The sequence below is a fragment of the Chrysemys picta genome, chromosome 6 (genome assembly GCF_011386835.1).
Source record: "Chrysemys picta bellii isolate R12L10 chromosome 6, ASM1138683v2, whole genome shotgun sequence".
Taxonomy (NCBI): Eukaryota; Metazoa; Chordata; order Testudines; family Emydidae; genus Chrysemys; species Chrysemys picta.
The window spans coordinates 60,212,607-60,240,595 of record NC_088796.1 but is presented as its reverse complement, the minus strand read 5'-3'; the positions used below and the strand labels follow the sequence as shown (position 1 = coordinate 60,240,595).

Here is a 27,989-nt window from a genome sequence, read left to right as displayed (position 1 = left end):
GAGAATTCTGAATGGGACCCAATCTCGTAGATGGCCTCTGAGCATGCCTACCGGACTAAGCACTGCATATGACCCTGGTTTGTGGATTGCTCTGGGGCAGTGCACATGCTCAAAAGCAGAAACATAAGCTCGTAGGGAACTTTCACTGAAATTTTAAGCATCAAGTCAGTTTAGCTGCCTATAGGCATCCGGGGGAGTTTTGTAGATTGTAGTGGAGGCAAAACTGGGACTGAAGTGCCTAAATAGACGTGGGAATCTAGATTTCCCTCTCCACAAGAACTCAAGACTTTGACTTATAGCAGAAACTGAGATACTAAGGTAATAAGTGCTTCTTACATCTCCAGACTGATTAATCACAGCACATAATTCTTTCCTTATACCAAGTCTATTGAAACTGCTCTCTAAAAAGATTGAGTACAAAACTGTTCAGGGGAATAAAATTCCCTGTGTCACCACCCACCTTAAGGATGTGTCATATTTTCCTCATTCCTTTGAAATTTGCTGTGTCCTATTAAAATGTCTCAGGCATCGTCTGCCTTAGCATGCAAAGGGTTATTACGCCTCTTACAAAACTGCTAACTTTTTTAAAGACTCCTATTACACTAAGTTGGAAAAGCAAAAAATGCTGATATGCGAAACAAGGCTGTGTGTTTGATTATACACGATTAAAAATAAGGAGCACTCATTAGATATGTATCGTAGGTTAGATTAAGTTCCTCGCTATAAATTATGTCATATACCACTGTAAAATAACACAGCCTGAAAAATTAAATATAACTAATAATTGTGTACTGATACGGTAAAATACCTTTTTAATCCATGTTTTATCCAACCTTTGTCACTGCTTGTATGCACAATACATATTAGTGTACTTTGCCACAAAATGAAATCTATCAGCAGGTTTAAGGGTCTAATCCTACAAGACACTGATGGCGCTGGCCTGGCATTCATGTCAATGGATGTTGAGGGAACTCAACCCCTTGTAGGACGTGTTTGACACATGTCAGGAGTGACAGAGCAATGTCACTCAGGAGTTTGATAGGAAGTGAAGAAGCCAATTTAGAAATAGTATTTTGGGAATCTTTCATTCATATTTTTTGTTGAAACAATGTAATAGCAATCTCAATTTTCTCAGGTTTGGCCCAGATTTTGGTGGTGGTAAACCTGATCCTGGGGCCATCTGGTTGCCAGGACAGCTCAGGCATAAAGTAGATAATATGCTTCTTGATTTATCCCCTACACCATAGGCAGATTCCATGGGTAGGGAGAAACCTCAGGACCCATATCCACCTGATGTAAGATTGTTCTGTGCCTCCAGAGCTGTGCCAAGTAGCCCTTGCAGGGCCCCATAGTTTTGGAATGGTTAATTTTGGGGCTGGGGGGGGGACATCAGAGGCTATGTAAAATGTTACTGTTTCTCCAAACCATGAAACAGATTTTGAACATGGCTGTGTATACGTTCGTCATCAGTTCAATTGTCAGTGCGACTTTCAGTGTTGCTTCCTTGTGTGTTTACTCCAGTTATAACAGAAATATTTACATGCAGCATTGGAGAGAGACTGTAGTGGCACATCTCTGATAATGGCAGCAGGAGTTCAGGCAGCAACTTCTTGGTGGTGGTGGTGGTCACTTAAATTGCTTTTAGTCAGTCAAAGGCCTGTTTTCAAGCCAGCTAAGGGCTAGCGCTGAAAATCTAAGAACATACTTGATCCATATTGACTCACAAGGAAATGTACCACTTCCTGCACCATCTAGGATTTCCCTGGAGATCTTCCACCCAAGCATTGGACACAGCCTAGCCATTGTCTATTTTTGAAAGTGTAGGGTTAGTGATACTACACATGTTCTTAGCTCATAGTGCTACTACGTCATCTGTATGGGCCTGCACCTGTGAGATGCTACTGAGCACCCCCAACAACTGCTGGCTTCGTTTGGAATTGTGGACATTCAGTACCTCACGGGATTGGGTACTTTCTCAGCTAGAATTAATGTTAATTAATTAAATAAAAAGTCCTTGGTGGGGGAGGAGAGGAGACAAGTTTTTCCACTCTAAAAAGATTTTAGATACTATTATATTTTGAAAGCCACTCTCAGAAGCCATGAGCTATCACCTACTCTTCCTCCTTTAGAATCTGTGCTAGCTGAGTTACCTGGATACCTGTTCAGGCAGGATGTGTCTAGTGGCAACCATGTAATATAAACATCCGGATTTGTCATCTAATAAAGAACTTTATCAGGAGCTGTTTGGCTACTGCTTTCTTACACACGCAATGGCAATAATTACTTTAGCATTTAGTAGTGTCACCTCCTTTGGAAGATGCATCATGCAGTGCCTAACGCTGTTTTATATTGAAGTTTTGGCTTGAACTGTGGGTGTAGTGCTGCAACCTTCACTTACAATTAGTAGGACTTATGCAAGTAGATCTACTGAGGCTGCTTATGCAAGCAAGTACTTGTCCAGGTGTGTACAAGTGGCAAACTCAAACCCTGAATTTGTATTAAAATGGTCAGAATTGAGAAGTCAAATGTTATTCTTGAGATTAATTTTGGCCAACTGGCATTATTGTTAACAGGAGAGTAATAGTTATTTAAAAGTTGTAGCTGCGTCAGTTCTGCTCATAAGTACATCGTATAGATTTGTTCTGTTTGATTTGCAGCTGCTCTTCTCAATTAAAAAGGATTTAAATTGTTCCACTTTTGTTTTAAAATGTATTAATAGAGTGCCATAGGTATCATGGCAGTTTACAAATACCTAAGACAAGCTCCCTACCCTACCCTGAAGAAGTTATCTAAATTAGATGGATAGCACAAGCAAGAATCTTTATCCTCCCAACCCTAATTACAGACTATGGAGGAGAGCCTGGATCAGTTAAAATAATTATTCTGTGGTTCAGAATTCAAATCCTCCTTTACATTTCTCTGCTTCACTTCAGACCAACACCCCTGCTAATATTGGAATAAGTGATACACTTTGTCATAGCAGCAAAGAATCAGAGTTCTGACTCAGTTGTTTAACCATAAGGCTCAGAAGCCTAAATTGCACAACAGTTGTGCGTGCAAACTTGATGCTCTGAGCAGTACACCCAAATATAAAAACTGTCGTGCAGTAATCAAAACAGGAATCACTGTGACGTGGATGTGATTTATATTTTCTCAAAGTCATTTCCTTCTGATGGCCCTTCCTCTTATTCTGTTCATTTAATTCTCTTTCTTTTAATTATAAAACCTATGGGCCTGATTTTTCTCTCATACCAGTTTTATACCTGAATAACCCCACTGACCTCAAGGGTTGGTGTACACTGAGTGTACACCGGTGTAAGCGACAGGAAAGCTCTATTTATCTGAGAGCACTGTAGTGACTTAGAAGCTTGAATACATTCATAATATCACCTCAACTGTAAGAACAATTGAGCAGGATCACTAGCGCCAGGACGTTACATTGATTTTTCCAGTGGGATTATAAAGGCAAAAAGAAATACATTTAAATCCACACAACAGTTGACAGATGACTGAGCAGCATCTCTGCTGTAGTAGGAGTCAATGAGCAATACTTGAGCAATGAGGGAAAATTACAGCTGGAGAAATACAAATACAGGAAATCTACTCAGCTGTGCAAACATACAATAGGAACAGAGGGAGAAACGTTACTAATGAAAGCCATGGTTAAGTTGAAGATGCTGGACCAAATTCATTCCTGATGTCACTCCACTGAAGTCCATGTCAATACACCAAGGATGAACTTGATCTCCTGTCTTCTTCTGCGTGACCAAGTAAGACCAATGGCTTCTCAGCCGATAAGTAAACAGCACTGAGACCATTTTTAAAACAACATAGTGATTGTTATCATGATGAGCAAACACACACAAAGCTCCCTCACCAGAAACCACTGCAAAGATGATCTGTACACACAGGCAGAGTTCCAAATTCATTTGAGAGGATGGATGCCAGTCTTGTGTTTAAGGCTCAGATTAGGAGACAGGATCTTGGGATTCTGTTCCTGGTTCTGCCACAGACTTCCAGTGTGACCTTTGGTAAATCTCTCAACCTCTTCCCTCTGTGAACTAGGGATAATAATGCTTCCCTACCTCAGAGAAGTGTAGTGAGGTGTTCAAATGGAGTACTGTAAAAATCCATAAAGCTACAATATTTAGGTGTCTACAGATACAGGGCTTGAATATAGTTATGGTAAATAAAATTTAGGCCTGTGAAATACTGAGGTTATCTGATATTGTATGAAGGAAGGGATGAAGCAGTTTTCCTAAAAGAAGAATCAGACTTTTACTCATCCCATGTTGCTTCAAATCCATTCGCTCTTGCATGGAACATGAGCTCTTCAAGTGAGGACATCTGACATGCCTTACATACCCACTGTCTAACTCAGCACTTCAAGGTGACCTGGAAGGAGAACAGGCTGGGCGTTTGCCTTTTTTAATACTTTATGACAGAGAAAGAAGAAATACCAGGAAGATTTGGGGGTTAAATGTTCCTAAATATTTTTACCTTATAAATATCAAGAATACATAGTCTTTTCACCCCTGCTTTCTGCTGGAGGTCTACTTTAGAGCCGTGTTTCTCAACCTTTCTGATACGCAGGACCAGCTTGCTGCCTTCCTAAACTGTGTGAGGGAGATCTCAGGGACCAGCACCAGTCCCTCAACAACAGACCAGTTGTTGAGAAACACTGTGTTAAAGGAATCAGAGAAGGGGATTGGGAGATGTTCAGGCTTTTTAGTTAAATCAGGATTAATGAAAAGCCATGTGTTTTGAACAGAATAGAAATCACATCTCAAGTAATCAGATTTCACTTTTCTAGTATCTGCATAAATGAGGGTAGACAAGACCTGAGCTTCTAGGGGACTTACCACTGTGTCAGTTGTCTACCTGCAACTCTTGAAGTCAACAGATGAGGATTCTCATCTGCGGACAGAAAAAAAACAAGTAGAAAATAACCTTAAGAAAAATAATTCCTTCTTTATATATTGTAAAGAAGCAATAAAGGACACAAGCTTTTGCAGGTCACCCTTTAAAAGTACATGCCACAGAGAAGGGGATGTGTTTGGACCCAACATGGCCACTCTGTTATCCCTATGCCTTCACCAGAGCTCTGCTGACTGCCAACACACACACACACTCTCCAACAGACTCATCGCCTCTCACCGATACTGCAGAAGCACAGCACCCTCTGCTGAGCCCAAGCCCCCATTTAATTACATCTCGTGTAACTAGGTGCTGGGTCTTGCTGCAAGAAGGGGAGCAGTAGGCAGCCTAACTTTTCCTTCCCCAAAAATGGGTGTGGGGCGTGCACACTATGAGAAAACTCTCTCCTGCTATACTGCTGAACATGCCTTCCCAGCCACACACCCCTAACTAGAATCTCCTAACGTCCAAGTGATAAATAGCTCTCACAGGACCCCCCTGACCCAGCTGCTGAGCCCTCATATATACACTCCAGTTAGCATGCAGCCCTTCTGAGACTTTCTCCCAGGCTGCCAAACCCTCTGACAAGCTGCCTTCATCAAACAGCGAGCACCTGGTTATGGAGGAGGGCAAATTAGATTATCACAGTGGTCCCTTTTGACTTCAGAATCTATGAACACTCTTATACCAAGTACAACCTGATGTCACTGTTCCCAGCTGGGAAATCCTCCCAGAAGATACCTACATCCCCTGCTTCCCTGGAGCAAACCTCTACCACCACTTGTCATCCTCTTGCTCTCAGCCACTCACCCCCACTTTTAAAAGCTCGGGCCTCTAGTTTTAGGGTAAGGGCGGGGAAAATGGGAATAGTGTCTCCTAGCTCTTTCAGTAGAGGAAAGAAGTAACTGGGACAAATAAACTCTAATTGTGTCTTGTTCAATTTGACCACGTAGGGCCTGATCCAATGCCCATTAAAGTCAATGGGATCCTTTCTATTGGCATCAGCGGGCGCTGGATCAGGCCCTTAATCAGTTACATTTAATGTAATGTACAGGGTAGTTGATTTCAGAAATAGCACAGCTTTATGTGGCTGAGTTGTTCCTTTTTCTAATTCTCTCATTAGATGTGAAACATCTGATTGGGCCATGAGACCTACACAATACGTGGAAACCGATGAGATCTTGAAAGGGGCTGACTCATTTTTTACTGACCGTGAATTGGCAATAAGACAGCCACACATGCTAATATTTTTAACAAAAAGAAATGAATGTTATTTACTAATGTGATGCTGCTACCTGCTGGACAGCATGCATAGCACAGAGACATCATTACCTAACAGCTTGTGTATGGCAATAAAGAAGCTGATCAGAACAGTTTATTAAGTTTCCACCAAACCCAAAAGGGCTTGATCCTGAGAAGTGCTGAGCACTTGTAACTGTTGTTAATTGAAAATATAAGGAGAATGTAAACCTGAAGGACTCAGTTCCGCTTTCATGCCTCCGTAAATGAGGAGGAATGTCATAAAAGTCAATGAAAATACGCCAGTCTAAATCAGAGTAAGTGATGAGAATCAGCTGCAAATTGTTAGGAAATTTTCAGTTAATGTTCCACCATCAACCTTACCTGTCCTTATTTTTCAGTGTGCACATCACAATTACAGAGGGACAAAATAGCTCTGTCAAAATAAGAACTGGCCTAAACTTTGGCCCTTCCCTCAGATCACATCAAAGCCAAATCTTTTTGGAGGTTTGGAAGTGACCTGGTTAACCCTTTCCCCTACCTCTGGCTGGGATCTCATGCAAAATTATTATTCGTTGAGCTCCATCAACGTGCTTGACACTGCACTACCATATAACAGAGCCACCAGCCTCAAAGACACCAACACTCTGGCTTCTCCTGTCCTATATAGGGTTTATCTCACAGTGCTTGATTGGCCACTACCCTGCCACTGTGTGGCCATTTACTCATATGCCAAGTGGGGGTAGAACACTGCCAGTCTGATCTGGTAGCATTTTACATTCACTTTGCACCAAATTATTACACAAGATGCATGACAGTGCAGAATGAAGCCCCCGGAATTCACACTGCATCTAGGAGGAGCTACATTTCCCTGCTTTAAGCTTCCCATCTAGTCTTCTCTGCCAGGGCAGCTCCAAACCAAGCTAAATTCAAAATAGGAACCAGTGGTTAGTTACCACCTGCTGCTAATAGGGAGAGCCATAGAACATACAAGTGGGGGAAGGGCAACCCCAGAAAGAGAGAGGAAGGGATGGTATTGAGGCTAAGGCACTAGGCTGGGTCTCAGGAGATGTTCCTGGCCAAGTTGCATGGGGCCAGATTTTCAGAAGTATTCACCATGCTACAGCTCCCGTTCAGATACCTAAATGAAGTGGTTGGATTTTCAAAAGTGTTCAGCAACCCCCACTGTTCTCAATGGGAACTGCTCTGGTGCAGAGCACTTCTGAAAACCTGGCCACCTCATGGAGATGCCTGAATGCGATCTGAGCTTTTTTTGAAAAAAATGTATCTAGCCTAAGTTATATGGCCCAGTCTACATAGTATCTGAGCATCTCCCAATCATTAATGTATTGATTGTCAAAACTCCCTGTGAGGTAAGGCACTGCTATTATCCCCATTTCACAGATTGGGGCTGAAGTGCAATGAGATTAAGGAGCAGGTTTTTAAAAGTGTTTTAGCAACGACTGACACAGATAGATGCCTAGTGGAGTTTGGCTCCTAGGCACTTTTGAAAATTCCAGTAGGTCGTACCTGCAACTTTAGGTGCCTAAATACCTCTGAAAACCTGGTCCTAAATTACTAGCCCAAGGTCACCCAGGAAGCCTGTGACACAGCAGGGAACCTGAGGCCTAGGCTAGAGTCCTAACCAGTGGACAATCTTTCCCCTCTACAAAAAAAAAAAAAAAAATCTACCCTCAATGATGGAAGCTGAGAACCTGAAAATGTCACCTTATCTGTCTCTAGGGCTAAGTTCCCCAGTGGTAAACTGTGATAACTCTTTCCTACCTCAGCTATCTGGGAGGTGTTCATTGATGTTTGTGAGGTGCACAACGCTGGCAGGGGTGTATAGGCAGCTACCAGTAGGGAGGTGGAGTGATAGAAAGGCTGTAGAGAGAAAAGACTATAGCAGCATGGGGTCCATTTGAATTTTGAAATGCTTCTCCTAACCAAAGCAAACCTCTGAACTGTTGGAGGTTTACCCATTGCTAATCACAATAGGGTCATTTCATGCTCACACAACACAGGGAAATGTGACCTGCTAGTCGGCAAATAAGACAATGTAACATAATACAAAGGAACTGCACCTTCTGCTCTTCTAGTAAATCCCCTCTGAGCGCTGCATGCTGTGTATATATCACTGCTATAGAAACAGCAAAGGCTTTGCATATAGGCCATGTTTCAAATTAAGATCCCCAAATATTAAATTTCCTTTAGCTATAAGATCACTGATGCATATTAAATAAAAAGCATTGCCAATGCCTGCTAGTGTCATTGCCTTGTGGATTTTGTGATGTTCACTGAATACTAATAGTTGGCAGATGTTTTTAGCAATCTATGCAATATGCGTCTATCGCAGTAGTTATTAGCTTATCTAAACACCACACATATTCCCCTCCCCCCCACTCAGGATGCTTCCCTCCTAATTTCTCCCCCCTCAAAGGGCCTGTGTTTAAGTGACCGTCCTTCTGACGAAGGATGGGACACAGCTTCCTAGTGTGACTGACAATTCTGTGCCTTGCATTGGCGAGAAGGGAGTTAGAGCACAGAGGCAACAGGAACCAAACATGTTGCTTCTTTGGAACATCCTGTCCCTGTTGGCCTGGGAAACGAGAAGCCCAAGTCAGATCCTTGGGTCAGCAGCTCAGCACACTGCACAGCTACTAGTGGGTCAGCCAATAAATAGGTTACGTATTAACTGGCATTTTAGTTACATTCCTTATTCTTTTATACGCCATGTCCTATGAGTTAGAACCGACGAACATCTCATGCTGCTAAATTGATGCCAGTAAATTACACACATTTATTTTAAAATGATATAGTCGATGTGCATCTGCACTAAAGTAATTAAATATCTATTTTTCAATTATCAGTTTATTCATATGCAACAGTACCTCTAACTCTCAAACATTTGAGAACATTAATTTTTAACTGTTACTATTGTACATACTTTGCAATAGTAAGATATCAGATCTTAACTCTCTTCTTTATACCTTATTCATTTTCTAAATTTCTTCAGTTAAAACACCACCACATTTCTAGGTAACGAGTGAATATGTTCCATATATGCAGTGACAAATTCTATTTTTCATGTTATCAATGACCACTCACCAGGCCTCTGGTTAAGAATTGACCTCCTCAGGCCCACCGCTAATGTTTCTGATCACTTGAACTGTTTCATACAGCTGCCATGTTAAAAACAAAGCAACTGTCAGAGACAATTATTCCCATGTCCCCCCATTGGGCTGAACTACAGGCTATACCAGGGATGGGCAAACTTTTTGGCCCAAGGGCCTCATCCAGGTTGGGAAATTGTATGCAGGGCCATGAATGTAGGGATGGGGCAGGAGGTTGGGATGTGGAGGGAGTGTGGGATGTGGGAGGGGGTGCAGTGTGCAAGAAGGGGCTCAAAGCAAGGGGTAGAGATGCAGGAGGGGTGCAGGGTGCAGCAGGAGGCTCAGGGCAGGGGGTTGGAGTGCAGGAGGGGGTTCAGGGTGCAGGCACTGGCCCGGCGCCATTTACCTCAAGCGGCACCGGGGTGGCAATGGCTCGCAGCGGGGCTAAGACAGGATTCCTGCCTGCCCTGGACCCGTGCCACTCCCAGAAATGGCCAGCATGTCTGGCAGTGGCTCCTGGGGGAGGGTGGGAAGGGGGCAGGCGATTCTGCTGCATGCTGCCCTTGCCTGCGAGTACCACCCCCAAAGCTTCCATTGGCACAGTTCCCCGTTCCTGGCCAATTGGAGCTGTGGGGGGTGGTGCCTGCAGGTGAGGGCAGCGCACGGAGCCCTCTGCCCCTCCCTCCCCCAGGGTCACAGGGACGTGGTGCCAGCCGCTTCCAGGAGCGGTGCGGGGCCAGGGCAAGCAGGAACCTGCCTTACCCCCACTGTGCCACGGGGCTGGCAATCCCGCGGGCCGGATTGAAAGCCCTGACGGGCCGGATCCAGCCCGCGGGCTGTAATTTGCCTTCCCCTGGGCTATACACTCCTGGATCAATGACAGATACAATACCTCATGACCATTCAAGGCTAGAGAGAGGGGTCTGATTCTCCATGGCCTTCCACTTCTGTAACCATTTCAACCTGTGCACATAAGGTGTAAATCATTACCAGCTCAGACCTTAAAATCACAGCATTATCATACATGGGAAAGCAGCCTTGGGTAAATATTAGAGGTTTCCAGCATGTATTACTTTTCATCTGAAAGCCTGGCTTCACAGACAGAATGGGCTAAAAGGAAGTACTAATACACATGTTAAAAACTCATTAAATCATTTTTTTTCTATACAGTATGCTTACTGAACACATGATGATGTCATGTGGCATATAGGTTTTATTGGCACTTGGCCTGGATGACCTGAGTAACTTACACATTACTGACAAAATGGCAAAGCAACCACCACTTTATGTTGATAAAATGTTTATACCCACACTTCAGCATCACAGATTCTCTAGACACAAGTGTCCTCTGTTATAGCTCTCTAGAAACTTTGCTTCTCTGGAGACATTTTAATTATTAAAGCCCCAATGCTGCACTGAAGACCATAGGACTATCCAATAACCAAAAGTTAATTATATCATGTGCATTAGTCTTTGCATGTTTGGGGCTTAAATCAGGTTAAAGCAGCACCCCTCCCGCCCTTTATTCACTAGTTACAGCAACATCCCCCCTTTATTCACTAGTTACAGCATTTATTTCTAATGAAGTAAATGTTACACAGAGTAACATCCCAGAAGTTCCACATTGTGGTCACAAAACTTCTCTCCCCCAAACTCCCTAGAACTGTATCTATGTAGGAAAAGAAATACAGGAATGGAAATCATTACAGCAAATCTAAGACTCTCCCATGAATTACTGGAACTAAAAGAGCATAGCATTGTAAGAGGTTTTTTTGCTATCAAGTGAAAAAGGGCTAGAGAGAACGTAAACTTTAAGGAGTGTTCTTATTTCCACAATACCTCCACTATTCACATTGTTCTTATCGAACGCTCTGAATGGGCCGTTATTAAGTTACCTCATGATGCTACCGAGGTAAAGAATATTTTCTGTTATTAAATCATAGAATCTAGAAAGGGGAAGATCTGATTAAGACATCTAGTCCAATGCTCTGCCAAAGCAGGCTTATTCCCCACTGCACAGGTCTGCGGCCCTGTCAAGTCTGCTTTGTTCAACTCTGTCTGCTTTTCCCCTTTGGAGACTAAGGAGGGGAGGATTCTACTTCTGGAGCTCTCTAGAGATGTGGACAGTGGCAGCTATCCCTTCCATCTGCATGGTGCCACCTGCTGTTCCCATGGATGGGAAGCTCCTACCGCCTCTGGGCTCTTTGGTGATGGGGAATAACGCCAGCATAACTTCTTCTGCATCTTCTGACTATGCAGCCCCAGCTGGTCTGCCCAGAGATGTGAGGATTCTTGGGGTGCACAATGTGATGGGGCCAGCATATCCTCACCTATCCCGTTCTGGCTGACTGGCGCCAGCCTCCCTTTGTTCATGTCTTCATTCCTAGTTTAAATAGGATAATTGCCTATGCTCCAGGGCAGATTGCCTCAGAATTGGCAGCCATTCTCCTTAGCACAGCTTGTTGTGCTGCTAACTGATTTATATTACGTCATAAATTACTAATAACAAAGACAGATGGGGTGCTGGATCAATTTGTATAGTGGGGAGAGGAGGGGCTGAGAGCTATTGACCTTGTATAAACCTTGTATAGAATGGAAACCACTTCTGCAGCAGCAGCCTAGTTCCAGCACCTATGAAGACAGACATCACTGGGTTTAGCTGTCCCAGAGCAGATTTTACACCTGCCTAAAAAAAATACTTTGTTTCTGCCACTAGAGGATGCTGTAGACACAACCACAACTGATACATCTAATTGTAATTATTTTTGAGGCTTGGTCTACACTACCCCCCCTAATTCGAACTAAGGTACGCAACTTCAGCTACGTGAATAACGTAGCTGAAGTTCGAAGTACCTTATTTCGAATTAGTTCAAACTTACCTTGGTCCACACTCGGCAGGCAGGCTCCCCCGTCGACTCCGCGGTACTCCTCTCGGCGAGCTGGAGTACCGCAGTCGACGGCGAGCACTTCCGGGTTCGACTTATCGCGTCCAGACTAGACGCGATAAGTCGAACCCAGAAGTTCGATTTCCAGCCGTCGAACTTGCCGGTAAGTGTAGCCAAGGCCTGACAGTAGCCTGGAGGTCTTTGCACTGCAGTGAGTTATTGCTCTACCCGTCTGTAGTACTTTACAAGGAGAAAATGGTGCCAAAGTAAAATTGTATCATAAGTAGGACTGGAATTTTATTCAGAGGTTTTTCATATTAAAAACACTCCTCATCTAATACTATGACTTCATTTTCATTCCTCTTTCATGAAATCAGGCTTCAGGGCTGGCCATGTGGGAGGGAGAATGACTGCTCCTGAACTTGGACTCTGAGTGACTAACACAGATCCACTGGTAGTTAATATGCTTAGTATGTAAATAATGCTTTTCTTCAGGCATTAACCAGTCCCCAAGACACTCTTGAGAGGTAATAGGTATTATTTTACAGATGGGGAAAACAGACATGCAGAGGTTAAGTAACTTGCCCAAGGTCACAGAGATAATGAATGTCAGAGCCAAGATTAGAATTCAGTAATTTCTGGCTGCCAGTCATGTGCTCAGAAGTTTGTTTTAAAAATGCCTATTAGGGTAATAGATAATGGAATGGCCACGGGACAGCAGTATACCATTCTCTGGGCTTGTTTTCACTGCAGAATTAACTTGAGTTATGACCAGGGCATAAATTCTTATAGAATATTTTCTGGAGCCCCTCTCAGACCTCTCCCAACATGCTATAAAATCTCCAGGGGGGTTGAAAATATTTACCAGAGCTTGGCTCTGGACAGCTCCAACTGAATTTAAAGTCCTGGTTATGACACAAGTGTTGCCCCTAATTAGAGTCCTGTCCACACTCAAAAATCCTTAACTCAGCTGTGGTGATACTTTTAACCTGAGATGACTGGCCCATCAAGAGGTATAGGGGAAAGCTTGAGTTAGCACAACTCATCAGCTGCTAACACAACCACTCTGTGCAGCTCCTGAGTTGTTTTGTAATGAAATCACTCGCCCTCAAACAAGGCTATCTTGAGTTAATTCTACAGTGAAGACATACCCTATATATGTTTTCCTTAATATGCATAGAAAACTATTGGCTTAACAAGGATGCATCAGCAAGTCTGAAGAAGCTATGCTCTTTAGCAACTTACTAGGAGTATCTATTTTTCTGTACACTCCAAACACTTCTTTAAAATATACAGTTTTTCACAAACACTCGTAAGAGCATCCTAAAATAAGGCCACTAACTATGTATTCATTTTAGGGTTTGCCTATATGGGATTATTAGCAAAGCATGTTACTTTCTCTCACAATCTGCATGGCTTTCTGTCTTTGATATATAACCATAAGCAGTCTCGCCAGGTTTTATTTCCCCACATAGGGGAGAAATCCTGCCCTATTGACATCAATGAAGTTGATTTCTCCCAGTATACTGATGTGATAATCAACAAAAACTAAGGACATGTCCACACATGCAGCGGTGCAGCTGTAGCATATCTGGTGAAGACGCTCTATGCTGACGGGCGAGAGCTCTCCTGTCAGCATAACAAAACTCTCTGCAAGCAGCAAAAGTTATGTCGGTGGGAGAAACTCTCCCACCAACATAACGCTATGCACATGAGCGTTTATGTTGGTGTAACTTAAGTCACTCAGGGGGGTGGTTTATTCGCCCCCCTGAGCAACTTAAGTTATGTCAACATAAGCTGTAGTGTAGCCATAGCCTTAATTAAAAACTCAATTGAATTACAAGGTTATGGCCTTGGTACTATTGGTGCTTGCTTCCCACAAAAAACTGATCGAATATAATGTGCCAGGTTTTCAAAGTTTTTTTATGTCACTTCTGACACTTGCATGTGTCTAATTTATGCCTGCAAATCTCTACCACATACTTGCAGTCCAGCTATGTTAAGCACCTTATGGCCATGTGCTGGTGCAAATACCTTCTGAGGTCCCAGCACTTAAGCACTTGTTTAGTGTTATGCACGGAGGGTGGGTTTTTCAGAAGGGCAAGTCCCACTGCATTTCAAATTCAGTGGGACTTCAGTCAGTGGACATTCAATAGGTCTTGTGCTCCCAAGTTGCTTATGGTTTGTCTACATACAAGAATGGTATTGTTTTAACTATACTGGCATAATTAAAGCAGTATGGCCCTCTAGTGTTAATGCAACCATACCAATATAAAAGGAGTATATATTCATATAGCTTATTCCCATACAGAAAAGGGAATCAGCTATACAGTGTAAGACTTGCCAATATAACTGCATCTACACTAGAGGGATTGTACTGGTATAACTATTTTGGTTTAAAACAAACAAACAAAAATTAACACACCTCTGACTGCCTTGTTATACCAGTGCAACAACTGTGGGTAGATCAGGCCCTAATCCCAGTCTGCAACAGAGCTAACCATTGCTGCTAGTTTTGTTCCTATATCTTTCTAGGAAACTTATGTTTTAGGTTCCTGCCAGAATGTGGCTTTAAAAAGCTGCCTCTCCTTGGTGATTATTGTTTGGCCGGGATTTTTTTTGTTTCAGGGAATTATTGGGGTAATAGGAAGTTCACTGGAAGCCTCTGACTTGAATTTCTGCAGTTGGCTACAGTTCACTGAACTCCAGGAGGACCCTTGATTTAATTGCAGTGTGTGCAAGTTTCCTGGGTGTCAGAGGTGTTTCAATGGGACACATTCATCATGGTTTAATTGTTTCATTTGCTGTTTGTTTCAGTTAAATTTCAAAAACTGAGACAATTTAAACTTCCTAGTGGTTGTGTTTTCTTTTCCCTTCCCCTTCTTGATCAGATCATACTGTACACCACAGCAGCAGCCACTTCTGTGCCCTCCCCTGAGTGCCTCTTCTCTTTGGGTGCCTTTCTGTGAGTAGTCGCATTAGAGTCTCAGGATGTACTCAGAGAAAACTGTCACTGACTTCAATAGGGCCAGGATTTCCCCCATACACATAAATTAACTAAATGTCTAGGTTTGTGCAGAACTGATGCCTAGGTGCACACATACTGGGTACTTACAAGCATACGTTAAATACAAAAAATGTATGCACATAAATGCACATATCTAACTTTGAACATTTTGTCCTATCTCTTGCCCTCATTTACTAACCTCACAGTATATTTTTATTGGTTCTTACACCCAGGGTTTTCTCAAGAAGAAAAAAAAAAAAACAATAAACTTTTACAGGTCAAAGCTAGGAATGTTTGCACCTACCAGTACATTTTAGAGCTACTTATTTCTAATGCCAGCCAGGATGTCCATGATGAAACTAGAACAGAAGTCTGAGTAGCCTACCCTTACTCTTAGCAGACTCCTCTTTGTGAGAGATGCATAACCATATCACTGCCCAAACTAATCTCTGGGGTAACTCCATTGGCCCCAATGGGGTTACATCAGGGCTTAATTTAGCCCACTGTACCTACTAGTGCTTAGACTTGACAGCAATGTGTGACCCCTGAGCCTTGTGGTGAACCTTTGGCTGGTGAGAGATGGGCCTGCCACAGCCACAAGAACGCCAGGGAGTGAAACTCATAGAAATGCAGGATAGACTTGTCACAGCCTAATCAGCTTCACAGTCCCAGACAACAAAATAATCACATTATCCTGTGGGTTAAACAGGGCCTCTTATCCCCAGGCCCCAAAATATAGCCTTCCTATAATAAGGTCTAACCCTAAGAAGACCTGTTGTTCTGGCCATGTGGCGTCTACTCCACCATTACAGCTCATATGAATGTCCAAACCCACCCCTGCCCAGCTTTTTGACTTCACACCACGCATTCTATATCGGGACAATAACCTCATACACCAAGAACTCTCATGCTTCCTATTCCAGAGTGAATGGAGACCAGGTTAAATTTAGCAAGTGAATAACAGCCAAAACCTCCCTCTCGCCTTATAGTCTGTTTGCTTTTCCTACTAGGATATTAGCCCTGCCCAGGTCTGGAGTGGTCTGGCAGTTACTGTATCAAGGGCAGCCATCTGAAGAGCTTCTGTTCAGCTGTAAGGTTTTTTTAACCCAATCTCTACCACATGTTGTCAGGAGCTTATGTTCTGCTGCTTCCCTGTGAGACATTATGAATAATAAAACAACTCAGATCATGACTAGAAACATAAAATATTCCTGACGCACTGTATAAAACACAAACTGTCACCTTCTCATTTGGAAATACAAGCTGTGGTCTTTGTAATGTGTGTGGGTGGCAAATATCAGGAGTGACTCCCCAAAGCCAAACTGCAACTCTCAAGTTCCTGGCATTTGTCTGTTTGTGTCATAATCTTTGTATCATTTAAACATAGGGCTGGTATTTCAGTTACTTACTGAAAGCTGACACCAGAGACCCAGAGGCTCTTTTATGTGGTAAGTTGGTAATTACTGGACTTTTTACCTATTAAACTCTGGTAACTCACTCTTTTATTCATTTAGATTTACACAAAATCTTATGAAGTACCCAGCCAGGGCTCTAGGTGCCTTAACCATGTATTATAGCCAAGCAAAAATAAATGCAATGCCAACCCAAAACCAGAAAAGAAAAGAAACACAAAAAACAACCCAGTCACAAATCTCAGCCCTTAGCACACCCTCCCTCCCTGCAAGCGCCTAGTAAGAGAAATGGATTTTGCAGCTTACCCCACAGGCCAACAGATCCATGTTGTATCTAACAGAGAGGAGTAAATTCAAAAATGCAGTGCACCTGACAGAAACTGTCTTCTTTCAAACTGAGGGGGGCATGTGTTTCCCTCTCAGACAACTTCATTGGCTGTGGCAACACTGCACGGAAAGTGAGCTAGTCCCTCAAACTAGCCCAATCCAAAGTCATGGGGATGCAGGTTTTCAAAAGTGCTTGGCATCTGCAACTGGGGCAACATTTTTGAAAAGCTCATTTCCCATCAGGGAACCTAAACAAGGGCCTAGTTTTCCAAAGTGCTCAGTATCCAATGTAGTGAGCCCTTTGAAAAAATCTGGCCCTAACCATAGGTGCAAAACACCTGATAATCTGGGCTTTACCTTAAGGGCTTGTCTGCAATAGAAAAAATCCTTCCTGTAACAGCAGCTGTCCCCAATAATGCATCTGCCCTGCTTACAGCAAGTGTGGATCAGGTGTTTTAATCACTATGAGTAAAATTTTCCAAAGTACCTAAGTGACTTGGGAGTGTAAAGCCTATTGAAAGTTGCTGGGTCTGCCTGGAAAAGTGATTTCAATGGGACTTAGAAGAACCAGCAATTCTGCTGTCTCCACTAGCAGTTTTTAGTGACAAAGTCAAAACCAAACTCTAAGCCTTATCTACAGGAGTGCAGCCTCCTCATTGCTGCACTGTGGGTGCCAGTTTTACTCCTTATATCTTTCTAGGAAATGTATGTTTTAGATTCCTGACAGAATGTGGCTTTGGAAAGCTTCTTCTCCTGAGTGATTATGTTTGGCCAGGACTTTTGCTATTTCAGGGGATGACTGGGTTAATAGAAAGTTAATTGAAAGCCTCTTTGATTGGACTTGGTGCAGTTGGCTGCAGTTCCTTGAACTCCACCAGGATTTTGACTTAACTGCCATGTGTGGAGGGTCTCCTGGATGCCAGAGGTGCGCAGATGGGATGCATTCATCATTGATTGATTGTTTCATTGTACAAGGGAGTGGGGTTCAATTAAATTTCAAAAAACTCAAATTACTTTTTTAAAAAGTGAGTACTGTTTTTGTTATCCTTTCCCTTCTAGAGCAGGCCATGCCAATACAATATCAGCTGCAGCCACTCCCCTGAGTGCCTCTTAACCCCATTCCAAAGCTCTATTTGGAGCTAACATGGGTCAGGTTGTGGAACATTTATTCTGATGGTGAGCAGTTACGCAAGTATTCCTAGTGAGACTACTGGCATGAGGAACTGCTCACCTGTGGGAGCCAGCAGTTCACAATCTGGCCCAGAGCTCTCAATACACTCCCTTAAACTGTATATTTTATTTACTCTTACTTATTTCTTTTGATTTACACAAACATTCAGTGAAACGGGGCCCTTAGCCTGTATTCTAGGCTCATCTTGACATGTTGTAAAAAACTGATAGATTAAAAACAGATTACTGCTGTTAACACATATATCCCTTCCTTTGATAAATAACATAATCACCCAGCATTCAAAATTTTAGTTAAGATCTTTATAGGCTCCCACCCGAGTGCTCCCAACCCTTCACAGCTAGAGAAACAAATGGATCTGCCTAGGTCAGGACCCAGTATTGAGAACTGTGCAGTTGCACACATCAGCCTAGGGAGCTCTCAATACAGGCGAGGGGCCTTAGAACCTGCAAATCAGTTACCAGGCTGACCAAGTGAAAGAGAGTTTTCTTTTTGTTATTTAAAAAGACATAATTGTATTTATAGTTCTTCTGTATTAGGTCCCAAGCCGGCAATGGAATTTCTCAAATATATATAATTATGCGCATAACTGTTTGCAGGACTGGGGCCATGTTCAGTAAACTGCCTTGGTCTAGTAGAAGTTAGAGCACAGGACTGGGATTTAGGATTTCTTTTCTGTCACTGACTCAGTGTGTGACTTTGAGCAAGACCCCTAGCCTCTCTGTATCTGTTTCCCCATCTGTAAAAGTGGGATACAACACTTAGAGAGCCTCAGAAGGAAAGCTCTATAGAAGCACAAAACATTTATAATTTATTAATCGGGAAGAATGGGGACTTGATAGTCATCCCAACCAGAGCTTAAACTCCTATGTCATTCGCTTTTCAAATCCCTCAGCTCAGGGCTTTTCTAAACAGTACAGAAGGGATGGGAAAGGGTAACACAGGCAGAAACCCTAAACTATTCTGCAGATCTATCAGAGAAGTTCTTCTTACGAACATTAGCCTGGGTAAAATTTCCAAAAGTGCCTAGGTGACTTAGGAGCTTAAGACCCATTAATTTTTGAAAGTAATTGACAGTAAATGGGGTGTGGGAGCCAAAGTGTCTAAGTCACTTCTGCAGTTGGGACTGAGATGTCCAAGTCATACAGGTGCTTTTGAAAATATTATCCCGTTTCCTTGTAGGAAGTCAGGGAATCCCATTAATTTTCACAATGGAATTTGGGTGGGTGTGCATGCGCACAAGTTAATTTTAACTTCTGGATGAGAAACATGATCGAAAGAGGGATCTCAGTTAAGTCAGCTATACAGGTTTGCTGCCGTTTTCCTTTAGAGCAGTGTTTCTCAACGTGGGGGTCAGGTCGTAGGATGTGTTTAGGGAGGATCGCAATCAGGCGTGGTGTTAAGGGGTCAGAAGCAGGGCAAGTGCATGGGGCCCCATCCCACAGGGGCCCCAGCAAAGCAAATGTACATATTTCAGCCCCAAGCCCCATGAGGCTGAAGCCTGAAGCCCCGAGGAGCTGAAGCCCCATGTCCTATACCCTGTGGGGCTGAAGCCCCATGCCCTGTAGCACTGAAGCCCTGAGCCCCTAGGAGCTGAAGCCCTGAACCCTGCACCCTGTGGGGCTGAAGCCCTGATCTCTGAGGAGCTGAAGCCCCATGTCCTGTTCCCCATGTGGGGCTGAAGCTCAAACCCCACACCCTGCGGGACTGAAGTCCCGAGTACCGAGGGGGTGAAGCCCTGAACATAAGGTACGGAATATCAATTTTCCTTAGTAGGGGGGAAGTCCAAAGTGGTCACCAGCACAAAAAAGTTGAGAAAAACTGTTAGAGTGATATCCACCCTTCAGTGCAGCTGAAATGAGCAGCCAGCAAGCCACCACACAAACTCAAGTCTGGAGAGAGAGGCAAGGCTGAAGGCTTAACTCTATTTGCATGTATTAGTTAATAAGGCAACATTGCTGGGTAGCCCATTTGTATAAATCTTCTCATATCACAACTCAGAGATGCTGAAATAACAGCTGATGGGCAAATTGCTTCATATTTGAAAACCATTCATCTGTTTGCAACCATGGAATTGCTAAAACAGTGCCCGGAAGCTTGGTGCATTATCTCTTTAAAATCGAAGACTGAGTGAAGGAAAACTCCTCCTACAGGGTGGTGGCCCTATAAGGAAGGCAGTTTGCAGCTTACTAAAACCACAAGCACTTACTGCTTTAGTTATTACTGTTCCGCTTGAAGGATAGAGCTGCCTGACTCCTCCTTCTTAGAAAGCAATACTGTAAACATGACTCAGGAATTTGTGCAGAGCAAAATCAAATCTGATAAAGTGGCTGTTTTTATAAAGCCAACCTGTCCTTACTGCCAGGATGCAGTGAAACTACTCAAAAAATATTCCTTCAAGAAAGGCCACCTGGAATTCATTGACATCACCACCCAAGATGATATGGATGGCATTCTGGATTATTTCCGGCAGACAACAGGGGCAAGAACAGTAAGTTTTTCAATTATTCATATTTGACAGTTGCTTAATTGTGGTCATAGTTTTCTCATTTATATAGTGCCTAACAGAGTGCTAGGTGCTCTGCAGGCACAGAGGGCAGGTCCCTCTCCTGAGGAATTTGCAGTCTAGCTAGGTGGAATAGAAGGGGAAATAAAATAGAGCCAAAGACTTTTTTTTTTCTCCCTATCCTATTTAATGGGTTTTTAATGTTCTTTGTGGTGTCTTTTGTTTGTTCTCTTGTAAAATGGCTTCCCATGTTCAGAGTAACTGCTGTATTGCTGTCTTGTGTGCTGTAGTATTTTAGTTCACTAAGGTTCACCGTTCTCCTCTCTGCGAGTCTTGCATCTGATTGATGTTCCATAGCTACTATGTAACTAGTTTAATTAAGGTGTGCGATAACTTTTTTATAGAAATCGTTCAGCTTCCCGACTGGATTTCTATGAATTTGGGTCAGTCAGGTTAATTGTATCTATGATGCCTTAGACATAACAATGAGCACCTTCCAAAGAGCCAAAAGTTGTGATCCCTTGGGTTGTTTCTGTTTGGAGGAAACCTGGATGATGGAATCAGCTATTTGTTTAATGCAATCCCTGTTTATTTACAAAGACTTGTTTCCCTGAACACAGCAAGAGATGGTTATCTGCTCCAAGTCTCTTTCAGCCAGCACTGGGTCAAAAAGCTCTCTTAGTTTTTTCTCTGGGCCATGCTGTCTGTGCTTCTGTGACTGTGTTTTGTGTCTGATGTCCTTGCTGCCTTTTCTCAGCTTTACTGGTCTTTCTGCTGTTTCTGTCAGATACCCAGATGAACACAGCTCCAATCTAGTCAATGCTCTAGCTCCTACATTTGCTATATCGTTCACCAGGGATACCCTGTGACCCTTATAGTTCAGATTTTACTCAAGCCTTGCCAAGTGCAAGTGTTTGGGGTGATGCTCCTATTGTGTCAGCTATCTGGTTTTATAAATGAGCTTAATGGCTTCTTATAACTATATTAAATGGAAGATGGTGGATACGCTTCCCCTAGTTTCAAAGATGACTCTTCACAACCCGTAATAATAGGGTTACCATATTTTAATTTCAAAAAAGGACACTCCGGCCCCACCCCCCTGCTCCTTCCTCTCCCCTGCTTCCCGCAAATCAAATGTTCGCGGGAAGCCTGAAACAGGGAGGCAGCAGGTAAACTGGGGCTGGGGCGGGGTGTGGCGCGGCCCAGTCCGGCCCCCCCGGCCGAGCGGTTCCCTTTGGCGGCCAGCCGGCCCAGGCCAAGAGGCTCTGGCCCTGGCATCTCCCGCTCGGCTCGGGCCCTGGGATGGCGGCCCTGGTTCCGGCCCGCCCTGGCCCCCATGGCGCCAGGCCCCAGCCCCACGACCACTCCCTCCCTATTTTCCCGGACATGTCCGGCTTTTTGGGATTTCCTCCCGGACAGGGATTTGAGGCCCAAAAAGCCGGACGTGTCTGGGAAAATCCGACGTATGGTAACCCTACATAATAAGCCTAATATTAACTCACTCTCAACACACTGTTCTTGCCTTGTCATTTGTACTGTACGAGTAGCATGGAATCTTAATGTACGCAGACACTATGGTGATAAGCACCATGGAAAACCTGTACATAAGTTAACCTTTCACAACACCAGCAAAGTGAAAGTATGGTATGCTTGAGCATGGGACTTTGGGCTTTAGACTCAGCTCTGCCACTAGCTTTAGGCAGAGCCATTATCTGAATTGCCCCACTTTATCTAGTTGTAAAGTAGCTATAATACTATCTACTTCAAAATGCCCTCATTTTGAGTCATAGTACTTGGGAATACGTTCCACCAGTGGAACTCCAATTGCTTCACAACTACTTATGAAGCAACTTCCTCATTTGCAGCACAGAGGACACATTGTTACACAAATCTCACATGTGACCCTTCAGTTTTATATTTCACAAAGTTGCACAAGGATTGGTAAGCAGATTTCCTCCCAGATAACTATTTGCATAGTAGCAAGCCAGCCTCTTCTAGTAAGTTAAAAATCATTTCCTGAAAACCTGACTCAAGCTTTACATAGAAAATTCAGTTTTGTTTTGAACATAACCTAAATTTTGGTGTCAAAATCATTTGGACAGGCATAGAGATTTGCTTCTGAGTTGGCAATGTGCAGATATCTCATAGGGATGGGCAAGTAGAATCAATTATGACACTCTTCTCCCCAACCCCGACTCTTTTTGTAGTCCTAAAACCAAACATCTTGAGGTTTGGCAAAGGTCCAGTTAAGAGCTTCGGACTAGATTAACAAAGGTAAAGTAGGTGTTGCAACACCTACATCCTAGGATTCCTGTAGCTCAGTGGAATTTACAGCCCCAAGTTAGGGTCCCAGGTGCTCCATCAATACACGGGAAGAGTTAGGTGCCTAAGGAAAGGATTCTGAGAAGCCAGCCTAGGTGCCTGGACTGACCAGCCAGAGGGAGATGCTTCCTCCACTGGGGATTTTCAGTTGTGAACCCTCTCCTGGAGTTAGGTGCCTAAACCAGATCAGTTCTTTCTCAAAAGATAACAGAGCAGAATAGCCAATAGCCTCTGCTCCACCCCTTTCCTCTGAATTTTGCTCTTGGCTAACTTAGATGGCCCCTCTCAGTTTGCCGGCTTCTGAGACTCCTTTCCTTAGGTGCCTACCTCTCCCCATATAACGGATGGCACCTAATGCAGGACAGAGCACCCAGGGATTAGGCTTTGCAACATGTAAGTATCCTTGTGAATCTGAGCCCTAATGTCTTCAGAGATCCTGCTGTGCAGCTTGTTTTTCCTCGCCACTGACTAACAAATGTCATTTGTGTGCATGTCTAGGTCCCCCGTGTGTATATTGGAGAAGTCTGCATTGGTGGATATTCTGATCTGGCTGCTTTAGAAGAGCAGGGAAAACTCTCTCAAAAGCTAAAGCAAATTGGTGCTCTATAGTAACATGAAGGTAAGTGAGGGGGAACATAGTCCGATCACTAGGAACCAGCTCCTATATTGGGGAGGAAATTTGAATGTCATCCAGTAGATCAATGAAATCAATGCTACTTCTGACTCAAGTGTAACTGGTATTGTGCTTACTGCACCTTTCCAGGGAAACAAAATCAGGGCATGGTCAGTTTCACTCTGCAACACAAAAGCAAATGTCCTAGTGGTGGTTTTGTGAAAGGTTAGTGGAGGATAATACAAAGCCAGCTCTGCTTGCAGGGCTAAGGAGGCTGCAAAACCATAAAAGGCTACATTATAGGTAGCTCTTGTTTCAGATCCAGGAGAATACATGATGTCACCGCTTTTGCCCATATGTAAGCGGGGGAATGGTCCCGCTATTGTGGGGAAATTTCCTGACTTCTGCACTACCCCGGTGAGGTGGGCTAGCGAAAGGATCTGAGTCCCCGCTCCCACTTCCTTTACCCAGAGGCCTCCCTGCCCTTGAGGGCTCCCCTTCCACTCTTCTGTCTGGCTGAGTCCTCGTAACCCCAACAAGGCTGGGCCCAGGATTCCTGGGGGGCTCGACCCCCAACCCTGCTGTGGTCACCTAGGACAGGGGCTAGGGTGTCCCCACTCCGGGGTACTCTCTCTGCACTGGGCACCTCCCTGACCCACTGATTATTCCATACAATTTAAAGCAAATACAAGTTGTTTAATTAACAATTAATCTAAAGAAAAGAACAAGGAAAAATGGGAAAGGTTAAAGGAAAACACATCACCCCGCTCTGTGGCAGGGAACATCACAACCAGTGTCTCTGGAATGTCAGGGAAGGTCACAGGCTGCTCCTTGTAGGTCCCAGGCCTCCTTCTCAGGCCCAGGCCGTGCTGCAGAGACGCTGTGGGTTGGACACTTGCAATGGTGGTGGCCACACACCTCCGGGCTTTGAGTGGTGGGTCCCTTCTTCCCAGCGTCAGCCCCCCGTAGGGTTAAGGTCCCCCTCCCGGTCTAGCCTGCAAGGGCCCTTGTCTTTCTGTGCTGGGCCCTTTGCCCAGGTCCCCCCTTGGCTGGCCCCACTTGCTCACCACACCTGGCTCTGTGGTTGCAGCTTTGCTCCCAGCACAGGATCTGCTCTCCCCGGGCTGCGTCTCTGGCTCTGTGGCTGCAGCTCTGCTCCTAGCACAGGATCTGCTCTCCCTGGGCTGCGTCTCTGGCTCTGGATCTGGCACGGTTCTGCTGTCCAGCTCAGCTTGGGCCCCTGCTCTCTCCTTAGCTCGGCCCCACTCAGTCTGACTCAGGCCATTCCAGTTCACACGGAGGACAGGACCCCCTCTGGCCTCCTGACTCCCTGATTAGCCTGCCCGCCCTGTCAATCAGGCTCATCTGGAGCATTGGCCTCTCCCCATGGTTCCTGGGGACTGTCAATCTCAGGCTCCTGATTTGCCATCGACCCTTCCCCTTTCAGTGCTGGGAGCTAGTCAACCAAAACACCCCCACTGAATGTTAGTAAGGGGGCAACAGTCCCCTTACACATATCCAAATATATTTCAAGACAATTCATTCCCGCAGAAAGGTGGAGCTTTGTGTTTCTTAGGTTGAAAACAGAAGCACTCTTGTGGTATTTGGGGTTTTGTTTTAATGCTTATGCCTGACTCAGTATCATAATGCTGAGTGCTGTGATACAGTTGACCTGCATTTGATTCCCAGGTCCACTCATGGTTTCTTTCTACTTGCAACAGCTTGGCTACCAATTGATTATCCTACAGGAGAGAATGTTACACTTGCCCTAGTTTTTGACTGTTTTTTACCTTTTCCTAGCTGGTCTGTGTAGCATATAGGCTGCTGAAAACTACTGCAGCTAATAGACTCTTTGCCTCACAGGGCAGAAGCTCCTTTTGGAGTAGAGAGAGAGATGTAGCCTGACTAACCATGGAGAAGATGGTGCCATGGTATCATCATGCAATAAATCTCCTAGAGCCCACAAGTTCCCACAATCTGTTAATTTACCATATTTGTTACCTGATGGTACTACAGGTGTAAAATTACTTTTTAAAGTGGTATTGTCTAACATGTATGGGCAGGGATTGATCTTCATTTTAATCTAATCCTCGGGGGAGGGAAGTATTAAGTGGTCTTTCCTAACTTGCCATACTTGACTGAGGGATCGGAAGATAAAGGGTGGGTAATGCATTGATGGGGTTTTATAGAAACTCAGCATAATATCACATCTAAGAAAATGTGAGGTAGCCACCCTACTGCAGAACTTCCTATACCTAGATTTACACAGCACCAGATCTTGTGCTGCTGAAACATGAACCTCCCCCCAAAGAGAATAAGGGTTGCAGACTGGACAAAGCACTACGCTAGCTTGTGCAGCACAACATAGCAACAGTGACTGTTGCTTGGAGAGCGTGAGCATGAGCTGTGTATTATCTACCTCTTTTTAAAAAGGGTGGGACAGAGCACTGGGAATCCACCTTAATAGAACTGAAATCCCAGTACTGTTCTGGCATCGCTAGCATTGGCATAGTGCACTGATGTGTGACTTGAGTCATTGGGTGTGCTGCTATGCAAATATGAGTAATACAAATATTTAAACTTGGATCTGTTCTCTTTTCCTAACTAAACTACTCATTAAACTCAGTCTTCCTTTTGTCTTTGGTGCTTCATGGAGCTCAGTGGATGGCATCTCAGCCAGCAGATAAATAGTAATACTTGTTACTTTATTTTAAACTTAATGTTCATGTAATACCCTGCTTACTGTCCAAATATTGGTAACTTAGGCTTGGTCTACACTACCCCCCTAATTCGAACTAAGGTACGCAACTTCAGCTACGTGAATAACGTAGCTGAAGTCTAAGTACCTTAGTTCAAACTTACCTTGGTCCACACTCGGCAGGCAGGCTCCCCCGTCGACTCCGCGGTACTCCTCTCGCCGAGCTGGAGTACCGCAGTCGACGGCGAGCACTTCCGGGTTCGACTTATCGCGTCCAGACTAGACGCGATAAGTCGAACCCAGAAGTTCGATTGCCAGCCGCCGAACTAGCGGGTAAGTGTAGCCAAGGCCTTAGATGCAGCTCCTCTAAATAACCCTCGCTAAATATGCACTTTCCATATGTGAAACTAACCAGTATGTGGTCAGCTAGCAGTCTTGCTTTCTTGAAATTTCATGTTCTTGCCACATTACAGCACTCTCTACCCTCTGATATGAAAGCAATTATCTTGCTCTGAACTAGGGCTGGCCAGAAAACAAGTATTCCATTTACTGAAAAATGTTGAAGTTTTGACACTTGCTTTTATACCTTAAAAAAAAAAGGGGGGGGGGGGGAGAAGGTGGAAAGAGACCATCCCAGAATAGCCAATAGTCCAGGGATTTGGGAGAACCAGATTCAAGTCCCTGCTCTGAATTAGGCAGGACTTGAATCTGGTTCTCCCACTTTCCAAGTAAGCTCCCTAAAAATTGGGCTATTGGTTATTCTGGTCTCTTTTCTTTTGACCAGAAATTTCATCCTGGACCTGAGGCAAGTCTTGTCAAAACGGATACATTTCCATGAAAAGTTTTGGTTTCAACAAATCGGTCTCTTCTGACAAGCTGTTCATCAAAATTCCCAACAAGCTATACTCTGGACTAGGACATCAGCCAATCATATCCTCCATCTGCCTGATCTCTTCATTCTGAAAAATCCCTACAGGTTTTTTTTCCCTTAATGATTTGAGCAGTAGATCTGTCAGTCAAAATTGGCTACACTTCCTTGGAGTATCACACAGTACTTATGTCACTAATATAACTAGACTTCTTAAATCCATTCTAAGAGCTCTTCTAGGCATGTATTCTTTTGGTAAACTGGCCTCTTCCAAAAAGAACCTGTAATCTCTACTTGTATCATTTCTAATTTCAGGCCCAAAATGACTGGAATCTGTGACTGCATCACCTTGCCACTGGAGCCTTAGCAGTGACTTTCCTGTTGCCATCTGATTTCCTTCTAAATCTACAAGAGAAGTGGATATTGGGCATCTGTTCTTTTGGTGGTGTTAATAGTGGTGCAATATGTTATATCCCTTCATCCTGGGAGCAAACCCAGAAAATGATTAGATTTTGCCTAAAGGAATAAAATGTTTGCACTAATGAGGTGTGTTTACCCGTTTACAGTACAAATATTCTTTGTACTGCTCAAGCCTTACACTCATGCTCTCTCCCTTCTCTGCGCATTTCTCTCTCTGCCTCCCCCCCCCCCCACCTTAGGATAGTTATCCAGCAACTCACCTCTTCCTTAGTAGTGTAGAGAACTTTAGCTGTTTTCCACTTTATGACAATGTATTAAGCTGAAGCCATATAGGGGGAAGTGTAAGATGTTGATGCTTAAGGCCAAATGGGGTCCTGGAATCCTGTTTGAAAGTAGCCACTGGAGTCAGTGCATACTGAGCCAGCCATCTGACAAGCATATGACCCTCTGGTAACCCTGGCATGCCTCTTAAC

General features: G+C 44.0%; 1 protein-coding gene and 1 long non-coding RNA gene across 3 annotated transcripts; one reads left to right on the top strand and one right to left on the bottom strand.

Moving 5' to 3' along the window:
* Positions 1-4,933: 4,933 nt before the first annotated feature.
* Positions 4,934-18,038, bottom strand: LOC135984303 (uncharacterized). Its single transcript, XR_010602251.1, has 4 exons — positions 16,880-18,038; positions 10,162-10,232; positions 9,265-9,338; positions 4,934-8,040 (listed from the first exon to the last, which is right to left on the bottom strand). It is a non-coding gene; the product is annotated as an uncharacterized LOC135984303 (long non-coding RNA).
* Positions 18,039-20,272: 2,234 nt separating this feature from the next.
* Positions 20,273-27,638, top strand: GLRX (glutaredoxin). Of its 2 annotated transcripts, none has more exons than XM_042855821.2 (3): positions 20,273-20,580; positions 23,416-23,536; positions 27,013-27,638. In XM_042855821.2, the coding sequence occupies exons 1-2, from the start codon at positions 20,374-20,376 to the stop codon at positions 23,524-23,526; spliced, it is 318 nt and encodes a 105-aa protein (XP_042711755.1). In that variant the 5' UTR covers positions 20,273-20,373; the 3' UTR covers positions 23,527-23,536; positions 27,013-27,638. The 2 variants fall into 2 exon arrangements, with proteins under 2 accessions (XP_042711755.1, XP_005306942.1); XM_005306885.5 differs by having other exon boundaries at positions 20,276-20,580; positions 27,412-27,638.
* The last annotated feature ends 351 nt before the right edge of the window (positions 27,639-27,989 follow it).

Coding starts and splice junctions, on each gene's coding strand:
- GLRX (XM_042855821.2), top strand. CDS start 20,374: ATGACTCAGGAATTTGTGCAGAGCAAAATCAAATCTGATAAAGTGGCT. Junction 20,581..23,415: donor AGACAACAGGGGCAAGAACA/GTAAGTTTTTCA, acceptor GTGCATGTCTAG/GTCCCCCGTGTGTATATTGG.